Genomic DNA, 22,005 nt, shown 5'->3' with positions numbered 1-22,005 from the left:
CTCTTACAGATAGAGGCTGAGAGGAGAAATTATTCCTATCTATGTAACTAGTTACCCGTAGCTCCTTACTCTCTTACTCCAAAGCAGAGTTCAGTTTGAAATCCTGAAGGTAAGTAAAAATGCTTAAAGAGGAGTAGGTTATTTCATGGCTATACTACTTCCTTTCATAGCTGCCATTTCATGCCACACCTAGTCATTATGGAGCAATAGTAATCAATGTAGTTAATGTTTGAGCCAACCTGCACGGAGAATCTGAGAAACCAAAAACTGTGCATAGATACACAGAGAGACATCATTAACTGCAGCAGGTGATTCTAAAGCCTCAAAAAGGGAAATATATTTTAGAGGGAAACAACATATTCATACTAAAGGTAAGGGGTGCTCTAACTAACATTTCTTTGGTAGTTTTTTAAGTGCCAAAGCAAGGGAGTTGGGTTTTTGGTGATGTTAGCAACTTGATGGCCTGCGCTTTTCCTTTTCTTGGAAAATGGAAGGCTGTATTGCTAGTGTTAGGAGTGGCTTGTATCTGATGCAGATCAATTTTCTCCTTCAAGGCAAAGTAGTTTATACTTTAAAACTTAAATCTCTAAAACAAAAAATACAAAGCAGGCATTTAAAATATGTTTTTTTTTAAACTTTTCATGTAATCAGATACTTTCATCTCTTCATCTGGAAATAGGTACTATACTCACAGAGCATTTATTACCAAAAACTGCTTGTATATTTGCATATTGGATACCCTAGAGTCATATATATTTCATTTTTAAGTGTTTTTAGACAGAGAATCCATAAAGAAGATCATTAGGGATATATAAACTGGTTAGGAAAAGAGAAGTGGGTGAAATGAACTAGTTCAACCCTCAGCCTGGCTCTCAGCTGTCAAACTCTCCATTTTTGTGTGTGTGTTAGAAAGAGCTTAGGTAGATATTGCTCCTTCTGCTTAACCCTATACTGTTCTTGTATGTTAGCTAAAACCCTTCTCTAAGTCTCAGCCGGTTTTGCATTCTATACTGGACCAGCTGAGTTGGATCAGTTGGATTCATGAGTTCTGAGGTTTCCTGGGCGATAGGGGATTGTGCATTTCAGGGGCTTCTGACCCCTGGGAATGCCAGAGTGTAAGAGATCTGGTAAGAGACTCTAGCCACCTGAGAAATACTGGTCCCACCTCTCAGTGTGCAAGGTTATGATGAAGAAATAAGCATTGATCAAATCTCTGTTCTAGGTTTTATCAACTGATACAGTGGCCTGTTTTATAAATATGTTTGATAAGGAATTATATGAAATTTGGAGGAAAAATAGGCCTTCCCCAAACTATAATTTACCAAACCAATGTATCCCTCATATTACTGTAATTCTCAGTCAAGCTGGGATAGGTTAAAGTCAGGGATCGGCAACTTTTGGCACGTGGCCCATCAGGGAAAGCCGCTGGCAGGCCAGGCAGTTTGTTTACCTGCAATGTCCACAGGTTCGGACGATCATAGCCCCCACTGGCCACAGTTTGCCGTTCCAGGCCAATGGGGGCTGCGGGAAGTGGTGAGGGCCGGGCCCCCTCTTCCCACAGCCCCTATTGGCCTGGAACGGTGACCCGCGGCCAGTGGGAGCTGCGATCGGCCGAACCTACGAACGCTGCAGGTAAACAAAGCATCCCGGCCCACCAGCAGCTTTCCCTGATGGTCCGCATGCCAAAGGTTGCCAATCCCTGGTTTAAGTGGACGAGGTAGTATATAACTGCCATGTGAGTGGGTACCTTTGCCAACCTACTCTGCTACCATAGTCTCCATGGTATGTATAGTCAAAACTCATCCTCTTTCTGGAGTTTGGCTTTATTAAAAAGTGGGAGGGAATTCCTCCAGTAAGATAACATAAAGATCAGATCAAACCATCTCCCCAGGTTTGGCTGCTCCAAGGGTTTCTCCTTCAGTACTGCTCAGATCACACCCCAGATTCTCTTGCCGCACATGGAAAAGCGAGTCACCTTCTTCACTTCCCCCTTTGCCAGGATAATCGACAACTGGGTGGGATGTGAACCTGTTTCCTGGCAAAATGCTAATTTTCTGTTTATCTAACTTCTTCCTGCAGTTTCACTGGAGAGCAGTTTTCTTCTTTCTATACCTCTGCAATTAGGCCTTGTCCATGCAAGTAGCCACCCTGAGTTCAGTGGGATTCCTTATATCACAAATGCCTGCTCACATGGGTGGGTGGGGGAGTGCAAAGTCAAGCTCCTCTTGTGTAGCACAGTTGTATACAGGGAAACAAATACAGCCTTCCTAGTGCTGGGCACTAGTGCTGGGCAATATAGTTCCGATGCGTAAGTCCAGAAACTGCCTTCTCCTGTGAATTGTAGAGGAGAAAACAGAAGAATTAAATGGGACGGAAAAGCCCTAAAAGCAGGGAATCTAGAGAGGGCTCTGCCTCCACAATATGTTCTTCCCTCCCTGTGGTTGGGGCTTGGTAGCTTAAGGTTGTGTACTGCGGAATGGGGGAGAGCCAAGATGCTGAGGTGCTGAGCGCTCAACTGCAATATGAATGATCAATGCAGAGGCCACCACTACTTTTTACAACATTAACTTTCACTGCGTGTCAGCACTGCTTTACAGAATTGGTCTAGTCCTTTAAGTGGAAGTGTTCTAACCCGAGGAGAAGGGAATTTCATTTCCACCAGTCCCTTAGGTTTATGACAGGAAGTGATACACACAACTGAGCCCACAGTTTTCAAAGCTGGGTTCCTTGTGATGGGTTCCTGAATAGCAACCTTGAATGTAAGAGCACTGAACTGCCCTGGCTGTCATTGAGAGCTATGAGTGCTCAGTTCTTTTGAAATTCAGGAAGCTTTAATTTAGCATTAATTTAAGTGCCTATATATGGATTTGGGAGCTTGACTTTTGGCACCCAGGTTTTAAAAGTTTGGCTTAAACCTTTATTTATAAATATATGGAATGAGAATTCTGATGGACTAAGATGAATGGATTGTAAACTATTACATAATCATTCACAGAAGCCAAAATAAAAGAAATCATCAAGATGGTTAAGCTCTGTGGACTTCATGTACTCTATCTCCTGGTATTTCACCTGGTGAGTGATTGCTTTTTCTTTTGTTTAGTTGGTAAAAACCTATGAATATCAACAGATGTATCCAGGCCCTTAAATTATCTTTCATAAATGGCATTTCAGTATAAAAGTAGGATGGGCAACATATTCTATGTAGAATTTTTATAATACTGACTGTGGATAAAAATCCTGGACATTCATATCCTTATTCAAAAGATTACAATTAATGTCAGTCATTTAAAAAAACAGTTTGGTGACAAGCTTTAAATAAAAAGATCTTCTTACACTTCTCCTATAGTAACTAAATCTGCTAAGGGAGAATGATTAAGACATGGTGTCATATTTCTCTTTGCTGTAGCTGAACCTCACATTAATAAAGATTTGAGAATGATTCCACCCTACATCATCAAACAGTGATGACTTTTTACACTAGTTTAGTGCTGTGCTCTGTATTATAATTTACACTTGTGCTGCTATATAAATGCATTTGCTTAGGACAGACTGTGCTACATCATTTAAATCATACCTATTATTTATTTTACTTAACTTCATATCTATGGCCTAAACCTTCAACTTTTACGCATATGAGTAATCCTCATTTATGGGAGCAGGCCCATTGAAGTCAATGAAATTACTGATATGTGTAAAGGCTGAAGGATTGGGGCTCTAAGCTGCATTTGTAACTAACATAAAGTATAAAAGAGTCAGATCAAACCTATAATAAAACAATGCCCCCCCCCCCAAATATGGAGACCAGTATAACCATTACTCTCATAAATCCCATTGTCCTCAGTAGATTACTTGTGTGAACATAGGATTGCAAGACTCATCCTATGTTCCTTGTTGTACTTCAAATTTTTATTGCCAATTGGTGCACCTATAGAACTCCTGAAATTGGACTGCAACGGTTATAGTTTGTACAGGATTGTAGCAACTGCCAAACAGAAACTAGACCAAAAAGGTAAACAGCTCTTCCTTGTTGGTTCATGAATAATGATTCACAACATACTCATGCATTAGGAAATGTTTATGGCTCATATAAAGCAGTTTTAATTGACAGGACGAGATAGCTGTTGCTTGATACAAGAGCTAAACTTTGAACCCTACAGTTAGACTGAACAATATTAGCCTTTGTTCCTTCAGAATAGACACATCAACCTATAAAACATGACAAAGTAAAATCCCTCCAAAACCAATGGTCAACAATAATAATAATAAAAAAAAACAGTTTACAATCTATAAGGCCGGATTCTGCCTCCTTTGCTCTCGTTGAGAGGGATCTTACTTCTTGAAAAGCCCTTCTGAACTCCCTGAGCCGACTTGCCCAATAGGGCACAAACACTATGTAAGTAAAGGTGACAGCTCCATGGTCATCATTCTCTCACAGTAGGATCCAATGTCAGCTGAACTTCACCTGAAGCACAGCACAATAGCACTTCATGGTAAACTGTACTGAGCCTTGCATGTCCTCTGTTTTAGCTTGTATAAAGTCTTTCCCTGGAAAGTAAGTATGGAAGCATGTACTTTGAATACACTTGTCTTTAACACGGCTGCACTTTGCTGCATAATACCCAGAGGCTAGATCCACGAAGGGAACTTAGGCTCAGCGTTGGTCCACTTTGTATAAATAATTAAATATTCAGTGGGCCAGAGAGCATGACACCAGTGCTATAGCCTAGGGGTTGGGGTACTCATGTAGGCTGTAGGAGACACAAGTTCACGTCCTTGTTCTAATGACTCTATAATTATTTATACAAAGTGGAACAATTTCAAGGGGAGAGATTGAGAGAAACAGCCCCACCCCAGAATATCCCATAGCTCAGTGGTTAGGGTGCTCTCCTGGGAGATGTGGGAGCAAATCATGAAGAGTGGGATATGAAACTGAGAGCCTACATCTCAGAATGCCTGTGGAATTGGGCCCTGCAGGCAAGATAGGCAGGGAACACTTAGTCTGAGGATTCCACCTGGGATGAGGTATGAGATTGGTGTCAGAACTTATTTCCGGGGGCTGTGTGCATGCTCACTGACAGTTCCAGATGTGTGTGTGTGGGGCATTATGGCAGATATGTGGGTGCTTAGCTACTTTAGGTGCCTACAGGGTTAGGTGGCAGCTGAGCGGGGGTTTTAAGGATCTACATTTTGGACATAGGCACCTACTGCCGCAGTTAGTCACCTAAATCCCTTTGTGCCTCAAGCCCTGTGACTCTGGATTTCTGTTGTGAATTTCTCCACAAAGGACTGGATCTTATTTATGATGGAAGGCATCCAACAGACAAGATTCACTCATCGGGCTTATCTCCACAGGGAAAATGACCAGCAGAACACAGCAGTATAATTATACCACTATAGCTATGCTGGTATAATTCCACATGTGGACACAATGATCTGGAATAAAAGTGATTTTATTCCAGTAGCATTATGATGCAATCTTTAATTACATGATCTGTACTATTTTCCTGCCTCATTCAATGCATAGGATGGCCAGTGCCTACTTAATGAACAGCTATTCAATATTTTGATTTATCCTCAATCTTCAAACTCTGCCCTGAAGACAGAATTATTAATTTTCTCATGGGCTTTTCTATGGCTCTGATGCTTCACAAACATTAATTCATTTATTTTCATAACACCCCTGTGAGGTGTGGTGGCTTTACAGATGAAAAGCTGAGGCATAGAGAGATTAAGGTCAAAGTCTCCATTAATTTTGGGTGTCCAATTTGAGATACTTAGGACCTATATTTTCAGAGTACTTAGCATTACGTAGTACTTAATATAATCAAAACACAGCTCCCACTGACTTCAGTTGCAGCTGTGAGTGCTCAGCACCTCTGAAAGTCAGGCCCCAGAGTCTCAAGTTGGGCACCCAGAAAATGATGAACATGCAATTAGTGACCACCTGTGAAAAGTTTGGTTTAAATGACTTGTTTAGCCTCACATGGGAATTGTGTGGCAGAGGCAGGGCTAGAATCCAATTTTCAAGGGTGGCCTTTGACTGCCTTAATTATGAGACCCTAATCCTCTGCCTCATTCACTACACACTTTCCAACTTCTGCAACAAATGAGTCAGGGAGTCCCACAGACAACAGCCACCTTCCCTATACAACCTTGATTCAGCCCCAAAGCAGATCCAGCCAGTGCACTGAAAGAGGCAGGGTCCTGTGGAAAAAACAGTATGTAATCATGAAATTAATTAGAGGCTATCATAATGCATATGCACAAAGGAGTTGAATCATGGTTGTCAGACAACCTTTATTCTTAAAGTTCCTAACTTTTGAGTAACTTTTAACGTAGTTTTTTGTGTGTAATTTCATATAAACAACTACCATGGTGTTATGTTTTTATTAAGGAAATTGTATTAACAATGATCAGTTGTTGTTCTGTGTTTTCCCTGGCAAAACTAAAAGAAAGTTAATGGGAAGGAAATGACTTGCACTATGGATATTCTTAATGTTTGCACATTATTAATCCATTAAAAGCACTTTTTAAAAATGTTCTGTAAATTTTGGAGCTTACTGAAACATTAATGTGTATATGTTAAAAGCTGCTTCAGAAAACCGGTTTTATTTAATGTTTTTAATAACACAGCAAGATATTAGAGCAGGAAGCAAACTTCGAACAGCATGTCTACTCCTAGGGAGCTTTGGTCATAACCACAACTGTTGTGCTGGAACACTGATGTTTACAATGAACGTCAATCCCATTAAAAAAACAATAACTACTCCAGTGTATTTACATTATGTTCTTAGTAGTGAAGTACACAGGGAAGACTATCGCTGTACAGGCTGTAATCTAGGTTTGTCAGCCAGTGACATGAAGACAAGTCAGTTTTGAACAAGAAGAAAAAAAGAATATGAATATCAGAAATCAGGTGACCGAATCCACAGGCACACACTGTGAAGGGTATTGGTCATCATTTGGAAAATCATTTTTCCTCACTGTTTGTAGTTAAGAACCACCCTTTGGAAACTTGTTAGGCCCTGGCCCGCTCTGCTCTCAGTTCAACCAACTGACATATTTTGGGCAAGATTGTCACTTGCCCTTACATGGACAAGCAGAGGAGTCAGGGGCATAAGCCCTGATCCCCAATTCCCTGCATGAGCACTCTGGGAGGAGATGGAAGAGCAGGCACCCCAGCCCCTCCCCACCCCCGATACCACAGGCATGTTAGCCAGGAGTGGGCAGAGCCTCCAGGATGCCAGTCAGAATGAAAGTAAGCTGCTCTTAGGGCAGCACAGGTATCTGCTGTCCCTTATAGGGGGCTAGACACAGGGCTGTAACTGGGGAGGGGCAAGTGAGACAGCTGCTCAGGGTGCAAAGGTGCAGGGGGTGGGAAAATGGGGCAGTATGTGTGTGTGCATGTGTGTGCATGTGTGTATGTGGGGACATCCCCCCACCCCAAGATTTTTGCCTTCCATTTAGCACAGTTTGAAAACTGTCACCTCCTCCCAGGAGTTGGCAGATTGGAAGCTACTGGGAGATGCCCGGCCCACTTGGGCCCTTGGCTCCTTATGCTGAAGGAGCCCAATGCCGGCTGGTGATGGCCTCTTGAACCAGCTGCTGTCCCTGTTCTGCTGCTGCTCCGCAGCGGCGAGTGAGCCCATTGGGGAGCATCTCATAGCAGCTGGGCTCTGTGGGGGAGAGGTAGGAGTGTGTCAGGGGCACAGCTCAGAGCTGTGCTGCCCGCCATGCTTGGGGAGCACCCACCCATACAGAGGTGGCTGGCTCGGAGAGCAGGGCAGGGCGGGCATGAAGAACCAGGGGCCTGAGCAGGCCAGGTGGCTCCCATCAGCTTCTGATCTGCTGGCTCCTAGCAAGAGGCAACCATTTTCAAACTGTGAGGTGCGCCCCGTAGGTGGGTGTGCCCCATAGTTTGAAAACCTCTGTGCTAAACGGAAGCAGAAATCTGAGGGGTGACCCTGCATGTCCCGCCACACATTGCTTCTAGGGGGCGCAAATATGCTTGCTCACTCCAGGTGCTAAAATGCCTAGTTACAGCTCTGACTAGATGTATGGTCTCAGTCTAGCCCTCAGTCCTTTTGTGCACACAGATTGGTTCCTTTTGCAAGCTGAGCATGTGACATTTAATTAAGTAATATATTTACTTTGGAAAAAGGCAGCATTTAAATATTTGTTTTGAAATAGAATTTTAAAAAATGATATCAATTTAAAAAAAATGGATCTACATTAAAAACCAGCATTAAAAATAATTAAAAACACATTAAAAATTGACATTAAAAGCCAGCCATTCTCAGCACTGTTCACTTCACGTTATTTTAGTGCAAATTTTTTTTTTAAAAGCTTCTTTTTCATACTGCAGTGATGCTAGGGCCACTGTTGAATTGCAGCTAGCATAGAAAAGATATTGATCATCTCCTCTACTTCCCTCCTGCACAGGCTACGTGCCATGGTATAAATGAATTGTATGCCAGTGGACCTCTGCAAGACATGACTTTCTCTGTATCAGAAGGTACAATTGGAATTCATGTAATATACCAGGTAATCATTAACTCTGAGTGTTAGCTCTTTGTTCAAAAGACCCATCCTATGCTCATGCTGAAATCAGTAGGAAAAGCAACCCCAAGATGTGTTATGATAGAAACTTTGACTTTTATTATCTGATAATTTAGTGCCTGCTGATAAAATTTAAAGCATCAGCCTCTATCAAATGAGTTCCAAGAGGATAAATCTAAAATAGTCTGTTGCTATAATCAGCATTCCTAGAGAATGAACTTAAGAAATTACATGCAGTTCACGTTCAGTCCATCAGACAAAGGCGTAACAAGATCCAATGTCTGAAAGCTGAAACACGACCAATTCAGACTGGAAATAACATCTACATTTTTGATAGTGAGGGTAATTAACCATGGGAACAACTTACCCTGGGTGGCGGTGGATTCTCCATCACTGGCGATTTTGAATTCAAGATTGGTTGTTTTTTTAAAAAGATATGCTCTAGTTCAAAAGGAAATATTTGGGGAAAATTCTATGGCCTGTGTTATACAAGAGGTCAGATTAGATTATCACAGTGGGCCTTTTGGCCTGTGAATCTATGAATCTGTGAACTGCATTCTACCTGATTTCCTTTTCTTTAGAGATTCCTTTTACCCACAGTGATAGTCATTTCAACTGTCACGAGCTTTGTTTCTAGTGAAAGATGAATGGCAGAGCCAATACTCAAATAGACGGAGGATGAGTGTGTCATGTTTTTTCCATTTCTTTACTCAGATCAGCCTCCGTTTTAGACAGATGTCTGCTTTCCCCCTTACTGCATCCTAGAGCTGGGAAAGTAAAGTTAACAATGATTCATCTACTAATTTAAGACAGGAAAAACACCAATGAGTTTGAATATCATTTGCCCATTCTAGCAAGGAGCAATGTTGACAATGAATTTAAAAAATTGTGAATTAAGAAAGTTAAATTCTCTGAAATATTCCTGAAAAGGAACCTCTTCCCCTGACTTTTCTTTTTTCCTCTCTAGTTTACAATTGAGCCACCTGCTGTCAGTTTGAGACTGTCTGGTGAAAAAGATGGCGTCATTGAGATTGCATCAACTAGCGGCTATCTGTATCTCAACGGGTCTCTAGACAGGGAAAACAAAGCAATCCACAGGCTACAGGTGAAATAAATGAGAAATGGAGCAGGTTGAAAAAGAGTTGGGGAGTGTTATTAATTTTTCTCCTTTTTTGCCGAAATTTGAAACTAACATGTCAATTGACATTTCCTACCAACCTGTTTGCTGCCACCTAATTCATTGCCAGTAGAGAGTTTGACTCCAAGACGTTTCTCCTCATCTGGCAGCCTGGGGACAGCTAGCTATGTTATATTCATTTATTTGAGTGCTTGTTTCCGTTTTTATAGTGGAAGGCTACTGTCATCAGAGGAGGGGGTTGGGACACTGAAAATGTGTGCTGAATGCTTTGTACTTGGATAAACCTTTTATAAACGATCCAGATATGACTGTAGGCCTGGTAGAGCTACTTACTACTATGGCTGCCTGACACTTCCCATGATAAGATCCTGTCTTCAGTGGCTTATAACTTGGTCCAATTTTAACCACCTGGGTTGAAATTTTTCATCCTGGGTGTCTGCCCTGGGCTGATTTTTTGTTTTTTTTTAATTTCAGCCAGAGTGGTTCAGCTGTTTTCAAGAACAAGGGTAGGGAAAAAAATTGTTAAAAATTTCTGGCGTCCTTTTCTTTGAACGGCACTAGTGATCCCATGCTTTGGAGCAGGGTTTGAAATTTATCAGGGGGAAAGCTTTTGTGTCAAAGATTTGCCCTAGGTCATCCTCGGGAAAATCTGCCCAAATTTGGACAAGTTAAAAGCCTTTGAAAAGTTACAGTTTGCACATGCTCAGTAGAGACATCTGCCATTTTAGCAGCTAAAATTGCTGAAGATTCCATCCATGTTCAAGCCTCTCACAGTTCCTAGTGCTGACCACACTCCACGTGCACCATCCTCCCAGAGTGACTGAACATGCTCCAGGCCAGCAATACAGGGGTGAAACCAGACTTTCCCGGTAATTTCCCTGTAATTACTGCTCTAGGGCAGGGTGGGGCCAGGCACCAGAACTCACAGCAGGGAGCCTGTCTTTCTTGTCCTCTCATTGAGCCCCTGGAATCCAGGCAGCATGGAGGAGGAAGCTGTTTAATTTGAATACAAAGGGGAAAGGAGCTGGATTGTGGGGGAGGGGTGAATGGAATAGATTGGGCCAAGGAGTCTGATAAGACTGGGACTGGAGATGGGGAGAGAAACTGGGACAGGGAGTTAGGGGGAGACTGAGACTGGTTGGGCGAAGAGACTGGGACTGGGAGCTGGGTGGAGAGGCTGGAAAAGTTGGAAGGGGAGGCTGTGACTGGTTGGGCAAGGAGACTGGGACTAGGAACAAATTTTGGGGGAAAGTGGGGCAAAGGGAGACAGATCTCACAAGAAGCTGGGCGCAAGAGGAGAACTGGGACTATCTGAGCAAAAGAGTCTGGGTCTAGGGGCCAAGGAGAGAATGTGGGGGAGACTGAGATTAGATGAGGAGCCTGGGGAGGGACATTGGGACTGGGAGGAAGTATGTCAGGAGAGACAGATCAGATGAGGAACTGGGACTGCCTGAGGGAGGAGACTGTGAGTAGGGAGAGGGAGATATTGGGAGTAGGTAGGGGAGACTGAAACTTACACATGGATCATGGAGGGGGAAGATTAAGAATGGACAGGCAAGGAAATTTGGACTGGGACGAGAAGTCTGAAGAGTGGAGACTGGGACTGGGGAGTCAGGGAGAATGGGACTTGGACAAAGAGGCAGGGCTGGAGAAAAGACAAGACTGGGATAGGTACAGGTTGGAGGGTATGGGGCAGAAGGGGGAAAGCTTGGGGAAAACAGGCAGAAGAGATTCTGCATCCACAAGAGCACACTCTCCTCCAGAGCCTGGAATGGAACCAAAGGTTCCTGAGTCTCACCATTCCTCTGCTATAAGCAAATATCTGTGAAACCCTCTGGCAAAGTGTTGTCTCATCCCTCTCCAGTGCTGGCTTATAGAGAGAATGACAACCTACTTTGCTATCAATTACTCTGTTAGCTCAAGTGGCAAAAGTCTGTGCTGGGGACATAAGTTTCCAATTTAGTCAATGACTAATGTGGGTGTCAGACTGATGCCACATGAGGGAATTTTTTTTTTCAGTTTGCTTTTTTAAAAACCAGGCAGGCAGCTGACAAGCCAAAACATTCTGCTTTGGTTCTACCACAGTGGAATTTTTCCAGTCTCCTTTCCACAATTTGTTTTTGAGATTTTTCAGAATGAACCTCTCCCCTCCCAAACCCGCCCCGCCCCACCCCCAAAAATGCCAAAATCTCAAAAATGTTTATGCAAAGGAAAATCCCTGGACAGCTCTGCTAACACACTGTGCTGTGGCTAATTCCTTAGACTGACCCTGTGGCTCAGTTTACTTTTTCTGGCCACTTGTAGAATAGCATACTCACGCAGACACATACTCATGCTTTTGTCGTTGTGGTATGGAAAACATCAATTTCTATATGAAGAGGGAAAGCATTAAGGAGTCGCTCCTGAAAGGTGCTGAGCACTCTGCCCTGGTCCAGCACCTTCCAGACCTAAGACCTACCTGGTCTCCACCATGAAGATCAGACTGCTACTGAAACAGGTCACTAACATCAGGGGCTACTTTATAATGTTTGTATACTGTGCAATGAAAATCATCCGATGAACAGTGTCACGACTAATGAAGCTTAAAATAAAACAACTATAATAAGGGTGTATGCTAATGATGCTCCATTCCAGTGAAACTCACTTTGAAATGAGGTGGTACCAAGATTTATTGAGTGTGTCTCAGCAGTTGCTGTCATGACTGTTATATAGTTTCATCTTCACATGAAAATGATCAGGTTCAGACCATTTTTACTCTTCAGCTTTAACATGCTGAATTTTCCAACTCACTTAGTGAAAATCTTTCCTGGCCATTTCTTTTGCTTTTCAATATTAGGTGGAGGCTCTGAATGTAACAGGACAGAAAGAGAAAGGTCCCTACTCTATTACTATCAATGTTCAGGATATTAATGACAACCCACCAAAGTTTGAGAAGTCAAAATACTTTGGAGCAGTATGGCAGAATTCCCGTCCAGGTAAAGGCCATTATCATTAATAATTAATATTATTATTGTTACTATTTAAAATGTATACTGTGCAATTTAATGAGGATGTGCAATATAGTAGATTGAAAATGCTAAACAAAGAATAGCACCTTGTCAAAAAGGATGTGACAAACTAAAGACATGACTGGGTACAATATAATACAAATAGCACATAGGTAAACAGAGTGATGTGTGTCTATCACAGCTGAAATGTTTCACAGAACTTACCATATTACAAACATTATTTAGTAAGTAAATATCACTATCCCCATTGTGCACTGCAGACAGAAGCTGAAGCTAAAAGAAGTTAAAAAACATGCCCAAGATCACACTGAAAGTAGGTGTTACAAGGGATCTAAATTATTTAGGTCTTTATAGATCACCATAGAGGGGGGAAAAAAGATGCCACTAGATTTGTTAGATAATTGGTGCTTTATATTTCCTGTGGCAAAACTCTGCCCAGAAAGTGGGCTGCACCATCAGTAATTTCCAAGTAGTTTTGTATTGTAGATTGCAGTAAACCAATTTAGAAGTCATAAAGGTATGGAAAACAGTGATAAGAGCCAAGAGAATGAAAAAAGAGATATAACCAGCTATTAACACTATGGCCTGGTCTACAATGGGCAGATTGGGGGGAATCGATCTAAGTTACGCAACTTCAGCTATGTGAATAATGTAGCTGAAGTCGATGTACTTAGATCTACTTCCTGCGGCGTCTTCACTGCGGTAGATTGACTGCTGACGCTCCCCCGTCGACTCCACCTATGCTTCTCGCTCCGGTGGAGTACCGGAGTCGACAGGAGAGCGCTTGGCGGTCGATTTATCGCGTCTTCACTAGACGCGATAAATCAACCCCTGCTGGATCGATCACTTCGGAGGTAAGTGTAGACATGCCCTCAGATCATGGAACAAAAAAGGAGCTTTTAGTAAAGTATAGGAATCTGTGGTTCGAGCAGGCAAGAAAGAAATGCAATAGTTCTTGAGTATATTTGCAGTTCATCCAGGTGATAGAGTTTTTTATTGGTTGAATGGATCAACAATTAAAGTTTAAAAGTTTGTTCACAGTTCCATGCTTCGATATACTCTCCACTATCTCTTAATGTTCCACATTATGCTTTTCACCAAGAAGGTCTATTATATAGCATGTCTGAAAATTTTTGTTCAACCATTTTTCCATCAGAAAATGCTATTTTGATTGAACTGAAAATTTTCATAAAATCATATCAAATTCAATGAAATTTCCTGCAAGAAAAATGTTTCCCAAAGCAAAATTTTTTCATTTGAAAAAAAAAAATTGTTTTGGAAAAATTAAAAAATGTAGTTTCAAAATGAAATTTTTATTTTGAACTTTATTTTATGTTTTTCATTTTAAAATTATTTTTACATTATTTAATGAATGTCAGTGGTAATAGTGCATAATATGACATCATATATTTTCATGTCATATTTTGACAATATAATAGTCAAATATTTTATTTTTAAAAAATTATGGCAACTGCTACATAACACAGACTGAAAAAATTAAAAGTGTCTGTTGTTTGTATTGTAGTGAAAAGGGTCAAATTGTTTTGTAAACAGAGGTAAACAGTGACAAAGTTTGCAGATGATACAAAATTACTCAATACAGTTAAGTCTAAAACTGACTGCGAAGCATTACAAAGGGTTATCACACAGCTGGGTGACTGGGCAACAAAATACAGGTGAAAATCAATGTTAATAAATGCAAACTAATGCACATTGGAAAACATAATCCCAACTATACATATAAGATGTTGGGGTCTAAATTAGCTCCAAGAAAGAGATCTTGGAGTCATCGTGGATAGTTCTCTGAAAACATCTGCTCAGTGTACAGTGGCAGTCAAAAGAGTGAATAGAATGTTAATAACCATTAGGAAAGGGATAGATAATAAAACAGAAAATATCTTAATGCCACTATATAAATCCATGGTGCACCCACATCTTGAATACTGCATGCAGTTCTGTTCACCACATCTCAAAGAAGATATATTAGAATTGGAAAATGTACAGAGAAAGGCAACAAAAATGATAAAGGGAATGGAACTGCTTCAATATGAGGAGAAATTAAAAAGACTGGGACTGTTCATCTTAGAAAAGAGACGACTAAGGGGGGATATGATAGAGGTCTATCAAATCACGGATGGTGTGGAGAAAGTAAATAAGGAAGTGTTATTTACTCTTTAACATACTGCAAGAAGCACGGGTCACCCAATGAAATGAATAAGCAGCAGGTTAAAACAAACAAGAAAGTACTTCTTTACACAGCATACAGTCAACCTGTGGAATTTGTTGCTAGGGAATGTTGTGAAGGCCAAAATATAAGTGGGTTCAAAAAAGAATTAGATAACATCAAGGAGGATAGGTCAATCAATGGCTATCAGCCAAAATGGTCAGGGACATAACCCCATGCTTTGGGTGTCCCTAAGCCTCTGGAGCTGGGGCTGGATGACAGGGGATGGATCACTCAACAATTGCCCTGCTCTGTTCATTCTCTGTGAAGCACCTGGCACTGTCCACTGTCAGAAGACAGGATGCTGGGTTAAATGGACCATTGGTCTAGCCCAGTACGGCTGTTCTTATGTTATGTTTTGTTACAAGTAGGAGACACTTTGATCAAAAATAAACTAAAATGTTTCAATCTGTACTAAGTAGCATCTGCCCTTAATTAAAAAAAAAAGACGACATGTTATATTAGGACATGATTGGGTATGTTATGGGATGTCATACTATGCACTATTACCACTGACATGTCATTAAATAATGTACAAATAATAAATATGTAGAAATGGAAAAAAGACATTTCAAAAGACATTTCATTGTGATGTGAAATTTTTCCCAAATTACATTTTCCCAAATGATTTTTTTTAATTGCCATTTTGCAGGAAATTTCAGAAGTATTTCTTTTTGTTCTGGAACAAAACCAAATTTTGCTATGTCAACATTTCCCATGAAACCAAAATCCCAACTTGCGACCAGCTCTAGTGTAGAGCAGCCTCTTTAATGGTAACAATTCTAAATGCAGTGACAGTGTTGCATGTTCTCTATACACTCTGTGATGGATTATTTGCAGAAGCACCACAATGTGGCCCTCAACTAACCAAAGAGAGTTGTCAGAGAATCCCACCTTCCCAAGGAACTCTGTGCAGGTGGAAAGCTGGCTGAGATTGCACTGCCACACCCTGCATCAGCCAGTCCCCACCTTGTGTAAGGGAAAAGCGGCAGCATGTCAGGGGCGTGTCAGGGGGGCAAGGTTCACAGAGGGACCTTACTTATGCCAATGATGTAAATTAAGGCTGCTCTGGGCAACCCTAACTTGTACAGGGCATGTGAGGTCCTGAATCAGGGAGCTGGCAAGCACATCCCTGTGGGTCTCCTCCTCTCCACCACACCTGAGCTGCACATGTATGGATTAGAGAATCAAGGCCCTTTCTCCATTCTCTACTGGCTTTTCTTCTATATCCAAACAGGCAAACCCTTCCTGTATGTCAATGCCACTGACCGTGATGATCCTACAACTCCCAATGCACAGCTGTTTTACAACATTCTCCACCATTTCCCCGACCCTTATAAGCAGATGCTTTTTCAGATTGATAACGTAACTGGAGCAATCTCAACAAGTGAGCTTGGTATGTAAAATTACCATTAGTATTGTTATTGTTTGTATGTTAAGCACCGACCACAAGTTCCATGCAGTATGTGACGCAAAATAATAACAACAGTTACTTCCTGATTTGAAGAGTCTATAGACTAAAAACAGAGAGCACAGGGAATCCCAGAAGAGAGATAATTTAGGAGGGGTTTTCCTTAGCTATTTATTTAAGCCTCTTCTTGTGATCATTGTGGAAGGAGTGGGTCTAAGAGGGACTTGAATCAAGATAAAAGAAGAAAACTCCTTTCCAACCAATCCCCAGAATAAAGTTAGCCCATGGGACATATTTATTAAAGGCCTGCCCTGATACTGAGAGGTATGGAGGATTTGTGATTCCAACTGAAGTCAACGGGAGCTATTTACGGAACTATAGTCTCATTTGCTGTTATTGCTATTATTAATTATTTTTTATTTTGGTAGTGTCTGGGACCCCATTGTGCTAGGTGCTGTACAAACACAGAACAAAGAGATGGTCCGTGCCTTAATGAGATTACAATCTAAATATGCTGGAAACAGTACTAGTTTAAGAATTTGTCATGAACAGGTGTATTTCCAACTATGCAACTCTGCATTTGATTTTTAATTTTTTTTTTCTGAGAGCGTATCTCTTAAAACTGTAGTTCTCAACTTTTTCAGGAAATTGAAGCAATGTAGCAGGCTAAGGGCAGGTCTACACTACCCGCCTGAATTGGCGGGTAGAAATCGATCTCTCGGGGATCGAATTATCGCGTCTCGTCGGGATGCGACAATCGATCCCCGAATTGACGCTTCTACTCCACCAGCGGAGGTAGGAGTAAGCGCCGTCGACGGGGGAGCCACAGAAGTCGATTTGCCGCCATCCCTCACAGCGGGGTAAGTCGGCTCTGATACGTTGAATTCAGCTACACTATTTGCGTAGCTGAATTTGCGTATCTTAAATCGACTCCCCCCCTGTAGTGAGGACGTAGCCTAAGAGTCTTATTCAACTCCAAGTGAAATCAATGGAATGACTTCCACTGACTTCAATGGGAGTTTGATCAGATTCTAAACCATTACCTGTACTAGTTAATACCCATTGCCTCTCTTGGAATGCCACTTTCTCCTGTTTCCCAAGTTCCAACACAGAGGATCATCTTTAAGTTCATGAAGAGAAGCCTAGACTAACAGTTGTAAAAGCAATGGACGCATACAAAGCAGAGGTTGGGATTTCTCTGCAGCTAAACAATGAACCAGTAACAGAGCTTTTGCTAAGTTTCTCTCATGTCTCTTTGCTTTGTTCTCTAGGTTCTCATTTATTAAATCCCCAAACGCAGGCTATGTTCACCCTTGTTGTCACAGTGAAGGATTTGGCAGGAATGTCAGAGAACGCTTTAACCAGTAACACAGACGTGGAAATAACTGTGAAGGAGAACCTTTGGAAGGCACCTCCGAAAGTATCTATCAAAGAAAACTCTACTGAGCCTCATCCCATCTCTATCATGCAGGTAGGATCTAGAAATCACAGAAATGACTAATGTCAGTGCATCTACAAGCCTTAAATGTTCCCTGCCAGCTGCAGGAACTTCTTCCAGTTATCAAGACTTTGGTACATCTTCCATGTTGGATATTGCAGTCCATAGGAGTTTAGACTGAGGAAGGACTGAGTAAAAATGGAATATGGATTTCAAGATTTGGCCCCTTGGGCATATTTTACATAAACTGGAAGAGGGCGTTAGTGTCGATTTCCCTATAAGATCCTTATTATGAAATGGATGCTAGGGAGATGATTAAGGTACAGCCCAGAGCAATATCAATGTTACAGTGACACAAGGATTTTCCCACTCAAGCTTACAGAAAGTGCTAGTCTTGGTATATTCTATGAACTGCAGGCAATGCATAAGGAATTCTGCTGATGTATAGAAAACTCAAAGGAACAGAAAGAATACTCATTCCAAGGCTGTTTGGCACAATATGAATTACAAAAGCAAGAGCTCATTGATGTAATAGAGAATTAGTCTTTTAAAGAATGCAGGGAGAATTTTTACAGATGGGGAATACAGCAGTTGGGAAAAATAGTAGTAGTATTAGGTACTACCACCGGGAATAGCAAATGTAGGGCTTGATTGCCTCTCTCACAGACAAACCATGGGAGGGTGCCCAGCAGGGAGGAAAACTCTCTCAAGTTCCCCTTAGGGAATATTCTCCAACTTCTTCAGTTGCAGGGTTGGTTATGCTCACCCACCCTCACCCCCTCCATGAGGAAACAGTAGTGGTTCAGCCCCTAAAGTCCCTGGGAGGTCAGACTATGTGCCAGATCAGGCAGACAATTTTATGTGTATCACCTCTCCCGCCCCCCCTCCAAGATTTGACTTGCCACTCTACATTTCCATCTGTGAAACCAAACTGCTTAGGTGACTAAAGCTGAAGAGGAAAAACACAGAAGTTGGCTGGTACAAAAAGATGCTGTAAATTAGCATGATGCCATTACAATACTGTAATAATATACATTGTTCTTACACAGCACTTTTCATTTGTAGATCTCAAAGTGCTTTTAAAAGGAGGTAAGTGTTATTATCCACATTTTACAGATAAGGAAACTGAGGCAAAGAGAGTGACTTGTCCAAGGTCATTCAGCAGACCAGTGGCAGAGCTGGGACCATCATCTGGGCCTCGGAGTCCCAGTTCCAAGGCCTGCCAAATGGTTAGGTTTATGACCTAAAATAAAATAATGTGCAAAACAGAAAATCTATCTTTTCCTTTTCATTTCCAGCGCTTCAACCAGTCACATCTCAGTCCACGCTTTTAATGCTTTGTCTTAACTCATTTTGGGGATTTTAGGTGCACTGGAATGAGCCAGGTGCAAAATATGACCTTTTGCAAAAGGAGAGGCTACCCAGGTTCCCATTTACGATTGATCAGAATGGGACGATTTATGTGACTGAACCTTTGGATAGGGAAGAAAAAGAATTGGTAAGTAAACATGAGAAACCTGACTGATGCAGTAGCCCCAAGTCTGAGACTCAATAGTGGCTGGGCATGTAAATGTAGGAGAGTTAGTGGTGGGAGAGGGAGGAGAAAGAGGATAGATATGTTTAATTTGATGTGGTTTCTGGATGAATTTGAGTGACTTGATAGACATGGACTCTCAGGCAATTTACCAGCAGGCATGCCCATCACACCACACTACATTCATCCACCCAACAGCCATTAATTCAGCACTTTATAATATTTCTTTCTAAAGCAACACGAGTTCTGTAGTTATTGCAGTTTTCACAGCCTATCCTGAATTGCACAGAACATGTGCTATGTACAGAGACAGTGTTATAATACCTGATCGAGTGGCGGACTGTGGCTTTGCTGGTGGGTGGAATTCTTAGCTCTCTCAAGTCTTCCTGCCTTTCTTCTCCAAGAGGTGGGGTGGGGAGGCATCTCTTCACAATAGGCAAAACAAAAGAAATGAACTTACTGTAAAGATGATGAAGAGTTTACCCAACAACAGATGTTATCAGACTCTCCCTCTCTCTTCAGATACATTCCTACAGGTTCTTTCCACAAAGAGGAAAGAAATTAGTCATGTATATTCTGTGTAGCCTACATCAGCTAGGGCTAAGATTTAACAGCACACACATGTGTGTGCCTCACTAATTAAAAGCAAGTGTTCATACAAAGAACACTTTAAATTTGAACAGCAACTGTAATTCCAGGGCTGCTCCAAGTTGTGCCAGTTGTCAGTGGCTTTAAGAGGTCTGTCTAGCAGCTGGGGTTCACTAGAGTGCAGCAGCCCTTTGGCTAAGCCCCCTTGTCTCGGCCCATAGGTCCTACGCTTGAGAGGAGAGTGGGAAAGGGGGTTTGGGCACAGGAGCTGCTATGCTGGCCTGACACCACCTGGGGTTTCCCCCATGCTGGGGAATAATGAGACAGCTATATGCACCAGCCTTATGACTGTTTTGTGCTGGTGGACTGGAATCATAGGCGCTGACTCCAGGGATGCTCCAGGGCTGGAACACCCCTGGAAAAAAATAGAGCACCCACCAGCCACCTGCCGATCAGCTGTTTGGTGGGCCCCGCTGATCAGCTCCTCCCCCTCCCTCGCAGCGCCTCCTACTCACCGCCAATCAGTTGTTCCGTGGCGGGTGGGAGGTGCTGGAAGGGATGGGGAGGAGCTGGGGCTGGAAGAGGTGGAGTGAGAGTGGAGCTTTGGGGGAAGGGGCCGAGTGGGGGTGGGGCCTCAGGGTGGAGCGGGGAAAGTGGAAAGTTGGTGCCTGTGACTGGAACTGAAGACATGAAGTTTTTAACTGCAGTTAAAAACCCATGGCTGGCCTGTGCCTGTTGACTCGGGCTAAGGGATGTTTAATTGCAGTGTAGATGGTTGGGCTTGGGCTGCAGCCTGAGCTCTGGGACCCTCCCACCTCACAGGGTCCTTGAACCCAGGCTCCAGCCCGATCTACGCTGCAATTAAACGGCCCCTTAGCCTGAGTCTCGTGAGCCTGAGTCAGCTGGTACAGGCCAGCCAGGGGTTTTTAATGGCAGTGTAGACATACCCATGATGACAGGATCTAGCCTGTCATCTTGAACAAATACAAAATTGAAGAGCTGCATTTTAACTTAGCCCCAGGAATAGTCTGCGATGCTGACATTAGGGGTCATCATTGAATTAAAGTGAGTCTATTTTGGTATTAAACATATTCTCTTTATGAAAAAGAATTGCTGGACAAGGAAAATAATGCCATGCTTTTTATGGGGCAATAAATACATTGTATAATTTATAAGCTTTCAGGCTATAAATCTCCCTTCTTGTGGTGTTGAAAGAATTGCTAAAATACTACATAGTGACCAGTCAGCATATCTAAAGGGATTTGATCTCCATCACCATTTTGTGTTTTGTGTTTAATTTTAAAAATGGTACCTTCCATAACATTTCTCAGTTTGTTTTCTCTAACTGTACAGTCAGCATTTGCCTGGGAATTTGCTGACCTCACAGCAATGCATCATCAAGAGGGGCATGAAAAAGAGACTTAATGAATAAAACCGTGATCATTTGCCTACTTCTCACTGAAGGTAGAATAAGTATTTCCAGGAAAGAATACAGTTATAGGCCCTAATTCTGCAAAGAACATAAGCAGGTGCCTAACTTTAAACACTTCTATGCGACTAATCATATGCTTAAAGTTAGGCACATTCTTAAATTCCTTACTAAATTGTGGCCACAGAGAGGAACGATAGTCTTGTGGTTGTAACTGACACTGGCCTGGGACTAGATGGAGATACACCTCTACCCCGATATAACGCGACCCGATAAAACACGAATTCGGATATAATGCGTAAAGGAGTGCTCCGGGGGGGGCGCGGCTGCGCACTCTGATGGTTCAAAGCAAGTTAGATATAACGCGGTTTCACCTATAACACGGTAAGATTTTTTGGCTCCTGAGGAGAGCGTTATATTGAGGTAGAGGTATATAGAGTGAAATCCCAACCCCTTGAAATCAATGGGAGTTTTGCCATTGACTTCATTGATGCTAGGATGTCACCCATAGCTTCTGTTTCAGCTCTCGCACAGGTGTCTTGTGCACTTCACCTATCTGTATCTGAGTTACTAATCAGTGAAATGGAGAGAACAATGTTTTCCTGCCTCTCCTGGGTGTTGGGAGAATAAATGCATTGATGAATTGTGAGGCATTCAGATAACATGGTAATAGGTA

General features: G+C 42.1%; 1 protein-coding gene across 2 annotated transcripts in view; it reads left to right on the top strand.

The window, feature by feature from the left end:
- The first annotated feature begins 278 nt into the window (after positions 1-278).
- CDH17 (cadherin 17) overlaps positions 279-22,005 on the top strand; it is a 42,075-nt gene continuing 20,348 nt past the window's right edge. For both annotated transcript variants that reach the window (XR_004644781.1, XM_034763287.1), the window contains exons 1-8: positions 279-371; positions 2,996-3,072; positions 8,443-8,544; positions 9,527-9,664; positions 12,534-12,672; positions 16,167-16,325; positions 17,612-17,811; positions 19,145-19,276. Coding sequence is in view for 1 of the 2 variants with exons in the window: in XM_034763287.1 (XP_034619178.1) it covers positions 3,022-3,072; positions 8,443-8,544; positions 9,527-9,664; positions 12,534-12,672; positions 16,167-16,325; positions 17,612-17,811; positions 19,145-19,276 (921 nt within the window). In the remaining variant the exon portion in view is untranslated. The remainder of the gene's footprint in view (positions 372-2,995; positions 3,073-8,442; positions 8,545-9,526; positions 9,665-12,533; positions 12,673-16,166; positions 16,326-17,611; positions 17,812-19,144; positions 19,277-22,005) is intronic.

The sequence above is a fragment of the Trachemys scripta genome, chromosome 2, assembly GCF_013100865.1.
Source record: "Trachemys scripta elegans isolate TJP31775 chromosome 2, CAS_Tse_1.0, whole genome shotgun sequence".
In the NCBI taxonomy this organism is placed as follows: Eukaryota; Metazoa; Chordata; order Testudines; family Emydidae; genus Trachemys; species Trachemys scripta.
The sequence above is the reverse complement of the archived record's forward strand: the minus strand, read 5'-3'. Positions and strand labels throughout refer to the sequence as shown.